We start from the raw sequence: 18,301 nt of genomic DNA, 5'->3' as shown, positions 1-18,301 counted from the left end.
AAATGAAGCTTCTCAGCAATTTCAGCATTTCTCATTTTCGAGAAAGACACTCATCAGCAGTTTGGCTTCTCTTCTACTTTGGATGGTCTGCCTGGGCCGATCTACAGCTCTATGTCCAAGCACAATAATGTGCAATGAATATGTTATTAGTCATATTCATTATAGACCCTATATTCCTTTAATATGCTTCGTCACAGACATCCCCCTACCCAAGACAATGAAAAGGGGATGGAATGCTGTTGAAAGTTTTCACTTCATTAAGACCCTTTTCATATTCCAATTACAATAGCTGGATGGATACCTGAGAGTCACTGTTCTGTATGAAATGAAACAATCATCATTAAATCATAAATCAAGAAATCACATAAACATTATTACTCATGCATTTGTACATAACACCAGAAGCATAATCGATCATATTTCTTTAGTCAGTGCATATTTAGTCACATTTAATGACGACACACCTCCAGTTTTCAAAGTGTCCATGCTAGATAATTATGCATGTGTGTTCGGGTTCATCGCTGATTGTTCGAATCTCTTGACTTCTAGTTACTCAGTCTCTTGATGCACGGTTTCCTTTGGATAGCAATGTTCAACATGTCACGTCTAGGGTACAATTGTGAGCTCTCTTTCACTATTGGCAAGGCAGAGTTGACACACATAATTATTTCATTCAAAAGGTAAGTATTGCATGCTTACCGGGCCTAGTCCGGCTTTATAACATGTATAATATTTCCCGTGATTGGTTGCTTTAGGAGTTGAAATTAGCCAGTTACACGGATACCTAACTTGGCCTTTATTTCTTTTTAACTAACATACAATTAGCATATAGACATACTTACAGTTATATCTTAACTGGACATATGACTTACAAGTACTTCCTCATCCATCTTAGTCATATCATGCCATCTCAGATATATTACATTCTAGACAAACCGTCTGCATTCCCATTTTTGCTACCGCTCCTGTGCTCAAGTTTCATTGAGTGTGTCTGTAGTGCCAGACTCCATCTCATCAGTCTTGGGTTTTGATTTTTCATCGTGTGGAGCCATTTCAAAGGATTGTGGTCGGTCTGTACGAGGAACTGTCGTCCAAACAAGTATGGCTGGAATTTTTGGATGCTCCACACGATTGCCATACACTCTTTCTCGATAGTGGCATACTTTTGCTCTCTTGGCAGTAACTTTCTGCTAATGTATGCCACTGGGTGATCATCACCTTCATCATCCCTTTGACTCAAAACTGCCCCAATTCCTCTTTCTGAGGCATCTACCTGTACAATGAATTCTTTGGAGAAGTCAGGGTTTTTGAGCACAGGTGAGCAAGCAAGGGACTTCTTCAGGGACTCAAATGCCTGGCCACATTCGTTGTTCCACCTAACTAGTCTCGGTTCACTTTTACGAGTGAGGTCCGAGAGTGGGGCTGCCACTTTGCTATAGTTTGGAATGAACTTCCTGTAATAGCCTGTTAGGCCCAAGAAGGCTCGGACATCCGTCTTTGTTGCAGGCTGCGGATAATTCATTACTGCCTCCACTTTAGCTGGTTCGGGTTTCACACAACCCCCTCCCAAAACAAACCCCAGATAGAGTACCTCCCTCCTGGCGACTTTACACTTACTGGGTTTTGCTGTTAGGCCTGCTGCTCTCAACCTTTCTAGCACTTCCCGGACATGGACCAGATGCTGCTCCCAAGATTCACTGTAGATGATAATGTCATCTATGTACGCAGTCGCGAACTTGCTTAATCCACGCAGCACCTGATCTACAAGCCGCTGAAAGGTGGCTGGCGCGCCCTGCATCCCAAAAGGCATCACATTGAATTGAAAGAGGCCAAAGGGTGTAATAAAGGCTGACTTTCTCTTTGCATCGTCGGTTAGGGGAACTTGCCAGTACCCTTTTGTCAGGTCGATCGTGGTCATAAATTGGGCCTTTCCTAGCTCATCTATGATGGCTTCTATATTGGGCATTGGGTATGCGTCAAATTCAGTCACTTGGTTAAGTTTGCGATAATCGACGCAAAGTCGAAGGGTGTCATCTTTCTTTCTAACAATCACAAGGGGGCTAGCATATGGGGAATCAGAAGGGGAGATGATTCCCGCATCCAACATCTCATCTAGTTCTTTCTTTACTGTATCTTTTAACGCATGAGGGAGTCGGTACGCCCTTTGTCTGATTGGGCGGTCATTTGTAGTGATTAAGTCATGTCTCACTACATCCGTCCGTCCGGGTTTGTCACTAAGGATGTCGCTATACTCCCCCACTATGTCAGTCACTTGTTTCGTCTGTGCATCTGAGAGGTAGTCTGGTATCTTGATCTCAGATGGTGACGCTTCACAGGTCATTGACTCGATGTCCTCATCTAATTCCTCAAACTCTGCACTTTCAACATCTATGTAAAATGTGCTCTCCCGCTCTCGCCACTCACGTAGCATGTTTGTATGAAACACGCGGTGTTTCTTTCTTTTGTCCCCCATCTCAATCACATAGTTAACGTCACTCAGCTTTTGTACCACTGGATAGGGGCCCTGCCATTTAGCCATTAGCTTATTAGTGCTGCATGGGAGTAGCACCAGCACTTTTTGGCCTACATTCAGGTCTTTTGCTCTGGCTTTCCTATCATACCACACTTGTTGTTTCTTCTGGGCCATGGCTAGGTTTGTCTGGGCTGCTTTCGTGATTGCGGCCAGATTTTCTCTGCTCCTTAGCACATACGTCACTATGCTCTCTTGTGAGGGAATTTCACCTGTCCAGGTCTCCCGAATGATATCTAGGGGTCCCCTTACTCTGTGCCCATACAAAAGTTCAAATGGGGAGAATCCTGTTGATTCTTGGGGAACCTCCCGGTATGCAAACAACACATAGGGGATGAGTTCATCCCAGGTCACATCCCCTTCTGTAGTGTACGGTTTCAGCATCCCCTTCAAAGTCCCATTAAATCTCTCTACCAGTCCGTTGGCTTGGGGGTGATAAGGGCTGGTCCTTAGCTGCTTGATACCCAGACTACTACACAGCTGTTTCATTAGGAGGGACATAAAGTTTGACCCCTGATCTGTCAAGAGCTCGTCTGGAATCCCTACTCGGCTGAAGATCTTTATCAGTTCGTCTGCCACCTTTTCAGCCTCTACTGAGGGGAGGGGTACTGCCTCGGGATAACGTGTTGCGTAATCACAGAGGACAAGGATGTATTTATTGCCCTTTTTGCTTCTTGGCAAGGGGCCCACAATATCCATAGCAACCTTTCTGAATGGCCTGCCGATCACTGGGACTGATACTAGTTTTGCCTTCCCTCCCCGGTACTGACTTGCACACTTTTGGCATGGACCACATGTTTTGCAAAATTCTGCTACATCCCGGAATATCCCTGGCCAGTAGAAATTTTGCATCAGCCTCTGTTGTGTTTTACCAACACCCAAATGACCTGCCGTCAGCTTGTCATGTGCAATATGTAGAAGCTTTCCTCTGTACTGCTTAGGGACTACTATTTGTCTGTATCCCTCCCCTTGGGCTTGATTTGCACCAGACCATTTACGCATGAGCACCCCCTTGTCCACATAAAAGTAGCACTTCGTGTTTCCATCCTCCTCCTCTACTTTCTCCCAAATTGACTTTAGGCCTATGTCCTCTTGCTGGGCCTGAATTAATTCTGTTACCCCTATGTCTAATTGGCTGTGCCCTCTACTTCTCGAGTCTATGGGTTCTTTCTTCCCCCTCTGTTCTCCTGCTTTGTGGCTACTTTCTTCCCCCTCGTGAGATTCCCCATCCATGCGAGCTTTGTCAGCATCAACTACTTCATCATTTCCCTCATTCATGCTGAACAAGTCTCTCACACGAACTTGGGAGTTCTCCCTCTCTGTTCTCTCGTTTTCTACCCTTTCTTTCTCCACGCGAGCCTGGCTCCGTGTCACTACCAAGCCCTCTTCCTTTCCATTCACTACGGGCATTTTCAACTCAGGGTCCTCTTCATTGACAAGTTCATTGCCCAGTATCATGTCTACTTCAATATCATCGACCACTCCCACACGGATCCACTTCTGAATACCATAGGCATCACTCCTCAGATGTACTCTGGCCACTGGTAGCTCTTTCTTAATGAATAGACCCCTAACATGGATTGTCTCTCCTGGGATAATGAGGTCAGGGTCTACTACGTCTACTCTAGCAAGGGAATGGGTGCAGCCTGAATCACGCAATAGGCTCACCTTTCTTCCTCCTAGCATAGCCTGGCTAGTGTATGCCTCTAAGAATTTGTGGGGTCTAGATCTACAGAAGTATGCAGGGTCTTGTTTTGCATCCCTTTCCTCCTTTGGGGTAGATTTTTGAGCGTTCTGACAGTTAACTGCTATGTGCCCTAGCTTGCCACACTTATAGCACTGTATCTTCCCCCGACCGCCTTTCTGTTCTTGGTTGTGTACCGGTTTCTGGGGTATGTTTTCCCCTTTCCCGCTCCCAAAACTGGGCTTTCCTCCAGATTTAGGGAATGATCTGAGGTCCTGTCTGCCTCCTGTGTATCCCTGGGGCTTTCCCATTCCTTTTCTACTCTGCACATATTGGTCTGCGAGCCTCGCCATGGCCTGAAGTGTTGGCGGCTCATGATCCCGGAGCCATACTCTTAAGTCATAGGGGACTTGCTTCAACATTTGCTCCATAAGGATTTGCTCCTTCAATTTGTCAACATCTGTGTCTGCTCCCGCCCCCTCTAGCCAACGCCCTAACAGGTCGGAGAGCTTCACAGAGAATTCTGTGTACGTCTCTTCTTTGTCGACTCGCAGCTCTCTAAACTTGACCCGGTAAGCATCTGGGGTCAGGTCATATCTACGCAGTATGGCTGCTTTCACCGCGTCGTAGTCCCTACTACTCTCTAATGACAGTCTGGCATATGCCTCTCTAGCCTTTCCTGACAACAGTGGGGCCAGTTGTAGTGCCCATACATCCCTAGGCCAGTTATTCAAATGGGCCATTTTTTCAAAAGTACGCAGGAATACATCTACATCCTCCCCTTCTTTGTAAAAGGGAAGTTGCCGCCTAATACCTCCCTCCACTACGCTTGCATTTCCAGGTGCTGCGCCAGGCATGTTTTCACGCTTTTCTTTTTCTAGCTCTGCTAGCCGCACTTGCATTCTCAACTTTTCTAATTCAAAGCGCATGCGCGTTTCTTCTAGAGACTCTTTGCGTGCAGCAGCATTTTGGGCCTCATCCCCATCTGTGCTAACAACAGTCGCCCCTGGCTGAGATGAAACTTGCCCTTTATTTGCCTCTTCTATGCTCTGAACCAACTGGTTCCTATTCAGTCCTTCATGTGGCAGCCCCAACTCTTCACACTTTTGCCTCAACTCTTGCATTCTTAACTGACTTAAGTTGCTTTCCCCCTCCATGCTTAATACAGTCTTAACAACAACCTGTCACAACACTTAGGATATAACAGTGATTATTTGTAGTACTGTTTACCCCCTCTGCCTTGCCGTGAAATTGACCAAGAGAAGCTCACTTACCCCCTACGATAAGACTTTTGCTCTCCCTGTCAATCGTCCCTGGCGATGTGTTGTGGTCACCCTGCTCAGCTGTCTGCTGCTCCGTGTAGTCTCGTCCCTCCTGGGTCCCAGACTCCGTCCTGACGGCACCGTCCACGTCCTCGTCTCAGCCCGTCCCTGGACCGGCGTCTGTCTGCAACCTGGTCAGCCCAATGTCGGAAGCGTTGAAGACATCACAACTGCGTTGCAGACGACTGACTTCATGCAGCTCAGCTTAGCTTTTCAAATTGTTCTCTCAATGTTGGGACTCGCCAAACTTCTGAGTCTCAAGAAACTGTTCTATAAGTAACAGCAACATCACAACCAGCATGGTTGCTACTCGGCTACTCAGGTGATATTTCTGGATCACACAGAAATAGTCACAACTGATGGTTGCTTGCTTGCAATTTCATGGGAGTTCATCCCACCGCTGCCACCAAGTGTAACGAGGTTTTCAACATTCATGGATGTTGGCGTACCTTTCACGCATCATTCACCTGCACACACACACCGGCAGTCGTTGAAAATCAAAGTCCCATTTCACACAAGTCGTATGTGAACCTTGGTGTCCGCTGGACTTTTATTCAGCCGAAAAATGATGTGTACAGTTGGAGTGAAATGATTCTTCACTCAATGAGCTACTTGAAGATGTCGAGTTGTAACTAACTATTTTGGGGTCTTGCACCCTGGTTTTGTTCAGGCTCTCAAGCTTCATGCATATGATTATTTTACTGAGTCCGCCCCTCTTGGAAACCAAATTAAGATGTAACATTAAATATGGCACATAGATGTCCCTCCCCTTGCCGACACAATTAACCAATCATATAGATGACCATTGGTCATCTGATGAATAATTATGAAGTGGACACTCCACAAGGCACTGTCAGCAAAATAAGGACTAGTGTCAGCACAATAAAGACTAGTGTCAGCACAATAAAGACTAGTGTCAGCACCTATGGACTAATGTCAGCACATTACCCCCTTGTCAACTTAAAGCTAGTACTCATGGGGCAGATAAAACTGTCACTCCTCATCTTGTTTTGACCAGTGTCAGACTTCCACCAGTTATACCTTTTCTTTACAACTGGTATTCCCTTGTCTCGATTCCAGGTGCCTACAGCTGACCATTAAAACAAGTGTGATCCCTCTCATCGAATTCAGGATACCTTATGTAACGTACAAAGAAGGGTCATATCAGCACTTTGAGACACTTTCTTATTATGTACATTGTCTACCAGGAACAATTTGTTATTATATACATTGTCTCCCAAAATGAAGCTTCTCAGCAATTTCAGCATTTCTCATTTTCGAGAAAGACACTCATCAGCAGTTTGGCTTCTCTTCTACTTTGGATGGTCTGCCTGGGCCGATCTACAGCTCTATGTCCAAGCACAATAATGTGCAATGAATATGTTATTAGTCATATTCATTATAGACCCTATATTCCTTTAATATGCTTCGTCACAAGCATGTAAAAGCAAATTTCTAGGAAATCACAAATAGTGGGGAAAATTGTGCGAAGGACTATGAAAATAACATACAGGAGTACATTTATGTGACGGTGTAAGATCCTCTGCGAGGGAGCGAAGCAGGGAGAGGGTGTGGGAGGGAGGGGGTATCCCCCCTCCCACGGTAGGGATTAAAAAAAAAAAGACAGAGTACAAAAGTTATAATGTGTTTATGGAGCATTCAAAAGCAAATTTCTAAGAAATTAGAAATAATTAAAAATTGAGTGCGAAGGACAATGATTATAACATACGGGGGGTACATTATTTATGTGACGATGTGAGATCCTCGGCGAGGGAGCGAAGCGACCGAACAGGGGGAGGGTGTGTGTTTGGGGGTGGGGGGTGGGGGATACCCCCTCCCACGGTAGGGACTTTTGTAAAAACAGAGTACAACGATTGTTTGATGAAAAAACAAACAAACCAATATTTCCATTAGGGAGTATTGTTATAATTGAAAATGCTCTTTTTTTTTCTTTCTCTCTTTCTCTCTCTCTTCCTCTTCTCCCTGTTCTTTGTTCCCTTTTTTCACACTTTCGCTTTCTTTTTTTTCTTTTCCCGACTTTCCCAGTTTCCCCATACTCTTTGTAGTTGTAAGCTTTTCACCTCCTTATTTCCCCCTTTCCCTCAGAGGGGGCCACATGACACAAGCAGAGTCTTTTGAGTGGGTATTGACCACCGAACTAAAACATAGTGGAATGCGTGTCCCTATTCCCAACATACACGAGACCGTGCAGCCAAATTTACCGTGTTGCGTCGCCATCTTGTTAGGTCAATTTTTCCTTATATGGAGTGCACGCTTAGGCGCGGTCAGACTGGGCCACTGGTACGCGCGCAAGCAAGAGTACGCCGTCCAGTGGCTAGTGATTATGACGTAACAATGCACGTTTGTACATGACAATGGCCTTGCGCTTCGGATACATAGCCCGCAAACAGATCGAGAAATTTGGCGGAAAGTTACGTGGAAAGTTTGCGGTCACACTGGCAAAACTTCGAGTTAAACTTCTCGATCTTTTGCCAGTCTGACAAAGTCGATAAAAAGGGTCCAGAGCTCGACGAAATCATGTGTGCACGGGCGCTGTGTGTAGGCTGTATGGCGGCTGTGCGGAGGGCTCACATTAGTTCTTTTAACATGTTTGCGGCGTTTTTTTTTTTCTTGCTGTTGAATTTCTAGATTACTTTATTAAACCTAGAATTACATATGCACCGTAAATAAATCAAGTTTCTTCATTGATAACCCACTTTTGGTATAAACATACTTCTATACGCAGATATACAACATTTACTCTCACATACACACTCTTACACAAACGAATTCCGCTCACTTCCAGGCTAGTATATTGTCATTATTTTTCATTTTTTGAACTGTTTAGTGTAAAGAAGTGAAGGAGACATTGTCGAAGCGAACCGCTAATTTTTCACCTGTTCTATGTTATTTTCTCACATTCAGGTTTCGTAGGAGCCTATATCTTTCTCACAAGGCCTGATCACGACATAATGTAGAAGTAAAAATACAAAACGCAAAAAACAAACTACAGCTAGATGTATCGGCAGACATCAGTAGGCTCTTGCAAAATATTTCATTACATTGTTCAAAGATTTAGGAGTGATCCCTGAGGTCACTCCAAAATGAGTGAAAATGAACATTTTCACTCAAAATTCACTCCAATTTCACTCTAAATTCACTCTTTTTTTTGTATTCACTCCTTTAAGAGTGAATATTTTCACTCGATTTTTTTTTTTAAGAGAGAGTATGTAGCACAGGAGTGTAGGAACATTAGTAGAGCATTTTGTGATACCCCTATACAAGTTGTATATATATATAACATTTTCGTGTAATTAATGATTTGTTTAACCCCTAATTTGGGGGGAAATGGGACATCAAGCGCTGAGAAATGAGACAACCTGGAGAGAAATTAGATAACCGTCATGACCAAAGTAGGATTTACATGTGCTGCGGGGAGAAATGTAACACTATGCCCTATTAAATTTCTCCCAGTGATAACAAAAACAGTAAAAGATCCCTGCCAATTTTTCATACCTGCATGTCTGTTATCAAGCAATTTTATTTCCAGAAGTTTCCACTCTTATTTAAATACCTATTAACATAGTATAGGACCTACGAGATCTAAGTTTGATATTTTACTGACAAGATACCTGTAGAGCTGTATGGTAGTCAATATGTCCTTTTTCAGGTGTACCGAGGCTCATACTGATATAATTGGATTGTTGACTTGCCGACTATTTTTCAACTTATATACATGAGTTTCAAGGCACGAAAAGCGCGTATTGCTAGAAAGGTGTCAGAAACATGAAGGAAAATAAAATCTCTGTCACTTTTACCTCGTCATCTTGCATTTCTACGACTAAATTTTTATCAATGACATTTTCATCTCTGGCATTTTGACCACTGACATTTCGACCACTGACAACTTTACCTCTGACATTTGTACCACTGTCTTAATTATTTACCTCTGCCATTTTTACCTCTGACATTTTCACCTCTGCCATTTTTACCTCTGCCATTTTTACCACTGCCATTTTTATCTATGCCATTATTACACCGAATTGAACATACCTCCTTGATCATACCATATACCTCCCGTGTTACCAGTGTGTGCGCGATTGATGAGGAAGTGGGGGTGGGGTGCGCGATATGACGCGTGCATGAACAATCGAAAATGAGAGAGTTGTTGGATCCACATAGCGTGCACTCCATATAAGGAAAAATTGACCTATCAAAATGGCGGTGGTAGCAAGTTTTGGTGGCTGCGTATTTCCTGGGTGAACACGCATTCCACTATGTTTTAGTTCGGTGGTATTGACCGATTCGGGTTCGTTGAGGGCAGCAAACATTTCATGGCACTGGGCGCAGCCATAGTGGGTGTCTCAGCCGACCCCCCCCCCCCCCGCTCTCCCCCACCCCAGGCAACATGTTTATCACGCACTTATAACAAAGGTTCGCGCACTAAGCAAGCATTCGCGCACTCAGTACGAGACGCCTATTGGCTAAAGCAGTTTTTCATTCTGCGCGCGTGCTAATGTAGGGAGAGGGGTGGGGAGTGGGAAGGGGGGGGGGGGGGGTCGGCTGAGACACCCAGTAATGGCGCTGCCCATGCCAAAAACACACATAGCGCGTCACAGAATCGGTCAATAGAGTGAATGTATCTTTTTTTGTACTGATCATGTAGACATGAACATTTTGTTAATCCTGTCTGGTTATGTATAATTCATTACTCGCATGTCAAACTTATAATAATTGTTTCTTGTACATTCTGTTGGAAAAAGAAAAGTGAAAATTAAGTTTGAATTGAATTGAATTGCTCTATTTTTAGACGTATTATCTGCATTATTATCTTGTGATGTTCATCGTGATCGTCCGCAAAATAGCAATAACGAGAGTATGACCATTACCATTAATGATACATTACATGATAACATTATAACTTTTATGCCTATAAGACAAACAAATAAAATATTCCCTTCCCCCATCAGTCCGTATTTGCTTGTAACATGCCTTGAGGTGTCTATTTTAGATTTTTTTTCTTCTTCTTTTAGGACAAGTTACGCCAAGCACATGTAGGCCTACTTGAGAATATGCTATGTGTCTTTATTCTTAATTTGATAAATTTTCCCCTCTGTTGTATTATTCATTCTACAGAAGAAAGCTAATTACCTCCTCGAATCCTGAAACCATGAAGCTGACCATTGCTTTTCTTGTGGTCCTGGCATCCTACATGGCCGTTGGTGGCCAGGCGTGTGGGTGCTGTCCCTGGTTCTGGACTGGGTTCCAAGGCTCCTGCTATCGACTCTTCTTAGCGAAAAAAACCTGGCAGCAAGCGGAGAACCACTGCGTCCAGTTCAGTGGTCATTTGACGTCGGTGCTGAGTGAGGCGGAAAACACTTTCCTCTACAATTACTGGCGAAATACGGTTCCAACTCCTGCATGGGTAAGCCAAGTTTGGTAAACGTAATATTATACTATAATTGGCTGGGAAAACCTCAGAGTATAAGGTTTTCTATCATGTTGTGAATGTATAGTCTCACTAAACGTAAAACTATGTATATGCAGAATGTCATTGGAATAGATAACTTTATATGAATCTTTAAAAACTGGGTTTAGAATCTCTGCAATCTGATTGGTCAATCGTGATGCATTGGTTTTTACTGATCCACGTCCGGTAAGATCCGAACGCATGTCTCAAGTCTTGTATAGTGTTGTAGGTGTACCGGACGCATGATGGGAAAAAAATGGTTGTATTTCATGAATTTACGGGCCCTGTTTATGACACAAATGATGCACAGGATCAATGAAAATTGGATGCTCTCGTTTAACTTTGGAACAGTCTAAAACCCACTCGCTGCGCTCGTGGAAACAGTTCTAAAGTTATAAACTCGCGCATCCAATTCTTACCTATCCACTATATGACTATGTCCTGTGTTTGTAGGCCTATACTGACGCGGATTCCATCACTATTTATACCAATGAATATGGGTCTTTATGCTTTGTGATTTGCTTCCTTTCTTCAGTCCCTTCTCATGAAATGCGCAATACCAATATATCAAAGACGCCGTGTCCCAGGTGACTACTTCATCCCGTCTCATGAAATGTGCAATACCAATATATCAAAGACGCCTTTCCAGTAGATTACTGCATGTATTTGATAATCATATTCTAGGCAGGACAGGGAACATACAGTGTTCCATCCATTCAAGCCAAAAAGTTTGAAATTCTGATGAGATGAAAACGGTTATAGTTTATTATACACTCAGCGAAAAGAGAAAGTAACCACTTTTTTCAAGTTTATATTTCTCATAGATATTTGGCTAAAAGCTGATGTATCATATTCCATATGAAAGGTGGTTTAATTGCCTATAAACCTGGTAGGTCAATAAAAAATGAAAAACTTTACGTATGACTGAACACCTTCATATTTTTCTTGTTGATGATAATAATTGTTTGGATATAAACTCCAAATTTTGTTGTCCAAGAATGGAAATTCATTTTGCCCAATTGATCGTGGGCCCGGCAGCCACTGAGCAGCGCCAGATCGACGTTGCTCTAACCTTTTCAACTGTTGAACATCAAACAAGGTAGCAGCAACTCCCATCTTTTAACGTCTTTTGGTATGACGCGGCCGGGGTTTGAACCCACGACCTCCCGATTGTGAGGGCAGCCGCTCTACTCACTGAGCCAACACATCGGTTCTTCCAAGGCACAACAGTTGCAAAACTGAACAAGTTGTCATTCATACGTAAGTGCTCTTCCATGTAATTATAAGAACAAAAGACAAATTTCACACAATAAAAAAGATGAATAAAGTTGCAAAATAATAAAAAAGCTATGATCTCTATGATATTCCTTGCAAAAGCCAAAAGCCAAAAAGATCAATAAAGGCAAAAAATTATGGAGGAAAATGAAGAATCTTCTGTCAAAAACAAATTCAAATCAGGTGAGAGAAGAAGCAATAATAACGGAAATAGTAGAGATTTGAAGGGATTTCTCAAATTAGGAAAATTGTAATTTTTTGTTTGTGAATTTGTCTCATGAATGCCCAAATTACTAAATCAAAGAATGAAATAAAGATATTCTGTTCATTTAATCATGTTTGTGTCCTCACCTTTTTTTTTCATTTGATGTTTGAGTTGACAACATTTCTAATTTTCCTTTTTTTAGTTTCTCACTTTGATATTGTTTGAGATTATGAAGAGATAAAGAGAAAGAACAATTATTGTTATTATTTCATTCATGTCTCTTATTGTGTTGAACTATTTTTTTTTGTTGGTATCATTGTCATCCTGAAGGGCATTTGCAAATGAAAGACAAAATGTCACTTTTTTGCAATTTTTACTTTTGTGCCTTTGAGGAGAAAAAAGAATGTGTTCACTTATGTGCAAAGTTTCTATTTATATTGACCTATTAGCTTAATAGCCAATTACATTACCTTTCTTATGGTATATGATACATTTCTTCCAAATTTTTCATGAAAAATATGAACTCGAAAAAAGTTTTTATATTCCTGTTTGGTTTTTTTTTTGCTGAGTGTAGAAAGCAGTTAAAATCCTGATGTTAGAACAGTGTGTAAATACGACAGTACAACGTGATTGCATTCTAAGTAGTTTGAGGTCGAGTTGTCGAAATATAATCTGAGAACAAATACAGATTACCTTCAATTTGTCACAGAAATCTCCCCCGAGGGTGAAATTAGTGAGTTTTATACTGTCGATTGTAATTTGTTTCATGGAGACATTTCATTTATCAGTGGTTTTAAGTGCGGTATAAAAAAAAAAACAACCCGCAATAAGATTTAATTTCAAATTTGTGAAGGTTGTGTTAACTTTACACCAAAGTGAGTAGCAACATCTTAAAGCCATATATCTCCTCTTTTCAATGATATCTTATTTATTCTTCCACGGTCATGGATGGCTGAGTAATCATTCTTTTTGGATAATGGGTCAAATTGGACTTGGGACGAAGTTTCAGTTAGTAAGACCAGCATTTGGCCTTTTCAATTCTCCTTTTTTTTTTTTCTATTTGGAATGTTCAGACAGGTGAGACATACCTAGGACCCTTCTTCTTTGAAAAGAACATGAACGGAAATGGATGCTTACAAATTTTAAATGAACATGTGATTCCTGAATTAATGGAACATTTTCCTGTGCAACAAAGGTGTGTGTTCAGACGCCTATAGTGGGCACAGGATGGCACACCAGCCCATCGACTAGTTGCAGTAAAAAACAGATTGGCTGAGGTATTTGGAAATCGGGTGATTGCCTTGTATCATGATGTGAAGTGGCCACCACGATCCCCGGATCTGACTTGTTGTGACTTTTTTCCTTGGGGTTATCTCAAGAGCAAAGTGTTCATTACCCCTCCACATGACATTGCAACTCTGAGACAAAGAATCACTGATGAGTTTGAATCTCTACGTCACCAAGCCCCGATGATTTGCAGGGTTGTGCGTGAAATGGAGAAAAGAGCTAATCTCTGTGTGGAAAGGAATGGTGGCCATGTTGAGGGGCATGGGATGTAATGTTAAAAAGAGATATCCGAAAGAAGTCAATGCTAAGTTGCGATTATTAATTTCATTATTCCATTTGTTAAATTAATTTCTAATAAGGTGCATTGATTCCTGCAGTGTCTAAACTTTGTCCCATGTCCAATTTGACCCATTGTCTTAAAAGAATGATTACTCTGCCATCCATGACCGTGTATGAATAAATAAAATATCATTGGAAAGGGGAGATATGTGGTTTTAAGATGTTGCTACTCACTTTGGTGTAAAGTTAAAACAATCTTCACAAATTTGAAATCAAGTCTTGTTGCGTTTTTCTGATACACACTGTATTATAAACTGATTAATTGATTCTTAAAGGCATTGTTTACCATTTGCACATGAAACAAAACCCAGATTTGGTGCTTCAAAAACAGTGCTGTAATGTGAGTTAGGAATAGAAACAGCCAGTGTAAAAAAAAAAAGTTGCTCAGTATAGTCAATATGTATAACTGTAAAACATAAAAAAATGTGAACGAGTTGGTTCGAGACTAAACCGTCTAGAGTTATGGTTAAGGGAGACAAATAGTAATATCTCCTTATATTTTAGGCTATATTCAAAATTGTTATATGGTTTGATGTTTTGTGATATAACTAACCTGCACGTACGCATCAAATGTGATAACTCAAACATTTTTTTTTTTAAAATCACTGCTATCACAGGTAAAGACTACCTTTAGGAATTTCATTCGATTCATTGGCGTTTGAAGAAGCTAACACTTAGACTTTCTGTTAGTACAGTTAGGAATTCTAGCTAAAGCCCGTCGTACACTGTATTAACAGCAAGATAACTCAAAAGAAATAGATATGATTACATGTATGATATACAATGTGATATGATATAAAAAAGCATTTTGATGCACTTTATAGTTTGTAAAGTGCTATGGACAGCTGAAGGAAATTATCATTGCGACTATTGTACTTAATTGTTTTCGTTTTATATCAGACCATGCCCAATATTGCTGTAACCCTGGAGTAATCCCCGTAGACAACTGTACTGATTTAACATTTATCACTGCATAGATTATGAATGGCGTTCCAATCTTGGTTGACTTGTTACGAGTTGAAAAGGTGTAATCAACTTGATGGGAAGACGACTTTATTGCTACGATTAGGGATATACATTTATTCCTTAGGCTTCTCCGTATAGCGGCGACCTTAAGGTGAAGCAGTAGCACATAAAAAGAAAAAAAAAACATTTCACATTTCACATTTCACTGACTCGATCTTCACTTACAACTAATTAGTAATGGCTGCAAAAAAGGTGAGTCTCATAATATTGTCCAACTTGGATAAAATGGTTAAATCATCTGCTACTCTATTCTTGATTTCCAGTGATTTTCAGCATTACATTCAACTGATCACGAGGCCTATCAACCGCTACCTATACTCTCTTATCCTGCCACCTATACCCCGACCCTCTCTTCTCTTTGGCGCATAGTAAACCTGATAGTAACACTGTTCTCCCACAGTATGACGTTTAATGCCTCTTGTAACAATGTGCGTGAATTTCGTGTGACTCACGCGTACAAACTAGATGCATTTTCTGTTGACATTTTAGCCGTATCTGACTCAGTTCATTTTTTAAACAGAAGTCACCTATATTTGAAATAAACGATTCTATATATCAGTGTATATAAGTAGTAATTTTCAATCCTACTATCGAAGTTGTCAGATATCCCAAGCGTTGTCTTTCTCGCTGCCGATCTCCCGAGATGAACTTTACTTTTATAGTGGAGACTTATTGTAAACGTTTATTAGTTTCATATAAAGACCGTGCTAGCATATAACTCGTAGTTCTATAGCATGGATTTCCCTGGTTTACAGTCACATGATCTTTGGTGATGTCCGATTATATTGATCCTGTGGAGCTTAAGTCTGCTGATCATTGTTTGTTTGGTAGATACTTTATTTTCTGCAAATCAATATATACATAGATTGAATAATCGTGAACATGGGAAACATACAAAGTATATTTGAAACAGAGTCGTTTGACTTGCATAAACAACGATATAAAAGGAAATTAATGATATTACAGTATGCATGTCTATGCAGCTGGGATTACAATAACAATATTATATTTAAGAAGTGATAATGCAGAGGGCCGCCATTGTAAGCATTGCTTGAAAAGATGGCCGGCCCGAGGAAAAGGTAGGGAGGTAAATTGGTAACAATACAAATTCTGCTGCGAAGATAGCAGGGGAAAATAAACTCTGATGTGTGATGGTGGTGAATGTGCATGCGAGTGCTTGAAAGCGCATTACCAACTAACAGACTATGACTGCGAATACACTTTCATTTAGGGGTTCTGGATTGGTTACAATGACCTCAGGACTGAAGGCGAGTGGGTCTGGAGCGACCATAGCACTCCTCGAGCTCCGTATACCAACTGGCGTCAGCATCAGCCGGACAACGTTTATGGAGGCCAGGATTGCGGAAGAATGTGGTACACTAGGAATTATTCGGACACAGCCAGAGACTGGGACGATGGCCCGTGTGGAGCTACGGGAGATTACATCTGCAAGCTGACCTTTTGATCTACAGTGTGTTTTGACGTCATGCATCAATATTACTGATAATAATTAACGCAAACAGGAGGAAACTGACCAGAATGAATATGTTTTATCATTGAAAAAAAGAAGCTTGTTATTGATAGTGTCAATAATGGCGCAGCTTATTGTGTTACTTACATTTTTTTTCTTATCCTAATTCTTCCACTCAAAAATTTCATTTCATACCTATAAAGTCTGTCATAGAAATATTATGTCAGTTACTCTAACCAAGACCATATTTCCCTCCCTTATGAAAAAAACCTTTCACCCTGAAACTTTTTTCTATTGCACTATAACCATATTCTAACTTTAATCACAATTCTATAATTCCCTTGCCGCCATTTCAAAAAAAAGAAAAGAATACTAAACACAGTGAACTGGATTTAATACACATTAAGTGGTTTTCTGACATCGTTTAATTCATCACGATGGATACTCTTTATGCAACGAGCTTCATAATCCTCCATAGTGATCATGTACTAAAAAGAACTTAAAGATATTAAATTCGAGAATTATCATTCAATTGATCCGTCACTTGTATGTTAATATATCATAGTGAACAATGGTCATTCTCTCGAATGTCAGAGTGTGTGTGCTTAAAAATGAATGTGTGTTCATCTTGTCTACTAATTTTTCTTAAGACTGCAGTGTGCAATAATGTGCCAATCCTAATATATATAACATATTATACATACATACATATATGATATAATACATATCATAATTACATATATGTAGCCTATATCGTATAATGATATCATATATATATGTATACATAATATACAGAGAGAGAGAGAGAGAGACAGAGAGAGATTACATGAGTGTACATTTTTTTTTAGTGCGCCCCCACAAACGAACTACCTCAAAGTACACTGATTGCCCTCACAATTGTACGTGCATTGCTATTCCAGGACGAACCACTGCCACGCTTGTTCAAGATTCACGTTTCAGGGGCGTCACCAGCTTTTTTTTTTTTAAGGGGGGTGCGTTTTGACACTACATGTATCGAGATTTTTTTGGACAGACATTTGGAATTCAGGAAGCTCCCAATCCCATGCAGGCCCAGACTTTTAGGTTTTTTTTTAGGGAAACCAAGCGGGGAAAGGGCACCGGTGTGGCTAGGATTTCATTTTTTTTGGGGGGGGGGGGGGGGTGTGGGGAGGGGGTTGTCCCCCCTCCCACAGTGAGAACTTTTTGCATTTTGATGTTGTCAATGGTGACATTTCATGCATGTTTTTGCTTGTTTTATCGACTTGAAACAGTGATGTCGATTATTATTGAACAATTTGCCTAAGAAATAGTATCATCCAAATAAGCTTCCTGTTTTAATGTTTACACTGAATATCATGAGCTCGACCAAGCAAGAGCGAGGGGAGTGAGCAAGGGGGGAGGGTGTGCGAGGGGGTGTGCCCCTCCTACGGTGAGAAGTTTTTGCATATTGATGTTGTAAATGGTGCAATTTAATGCATGTTTTTGATTGTTTTATCGACTTGAAACAGTCCCACTTGTTTAAGGTAGCAGTATATTTTGATGTCGATTATTATTGAACAATTTGCCTATAAAATAGTATCATCCAAATAAACTTCCTGTTTTAATATTTACACTGAATATCATGAACGCGACCAAGTAAGAGGGGGGTGGGAGGGGGTTCCTCCCTGCCACGGTGAGAACTTTTTTTCATTT

General features: G+C 41.0%; 1 protein-coding gene across 1 annotated transcript; it reads right to left on the bottom strand.

Moving 5' to 3' along the window:
• Nucleotides 1-919: 919 nt before the first annotated feature.
• LOC139721715 (uncharacterized) lies at nt 920-5,338 on the bottom strand. Its single transcript, XM_071633040.1, has one exon. The coding sequence runs from the start codon at nt 5,336-5,338 to the stop codon at nt 920-922; it is 4,419 nt and encodes a 1,472-aa protein (XP_071489141.1).
• Nucleotides 5,339-18,301: the final 12,963 nt, after the last annotated feature.

The sequence above is a fragment of the Diadema antillarum genome, unplaced genomic scaffold (assembly GCF_040938485.1).
Source record: "Diadema antillarum isolate AM-2024a unplaced genomic scaffold, OU_Dant_1.0 scf00000148, whole genome shotgun sequence".
Taxonomy (NCBI): domain Eukaryota; kingdom Metazoa; phylum Echinodermata; class Echinoidea; order Diadematoida; family Diadematidae; genus Diadema; species Diadema antillarum.
Note: the sequence above shows the minus strand (reverse complement) of the source record. Positions and strands in the feature narration are given on the sequence as shown.

Excerpts from the sequence above, each read along its gene's own strand:
- LOC139721715 (XM_071633040.1), bottom strand. The coding sequence starts at position 5,338 with ATGCAAGAGTTGAGGCAAAAGTGTGAAGAGTTGGGGCTGCCACATGAA.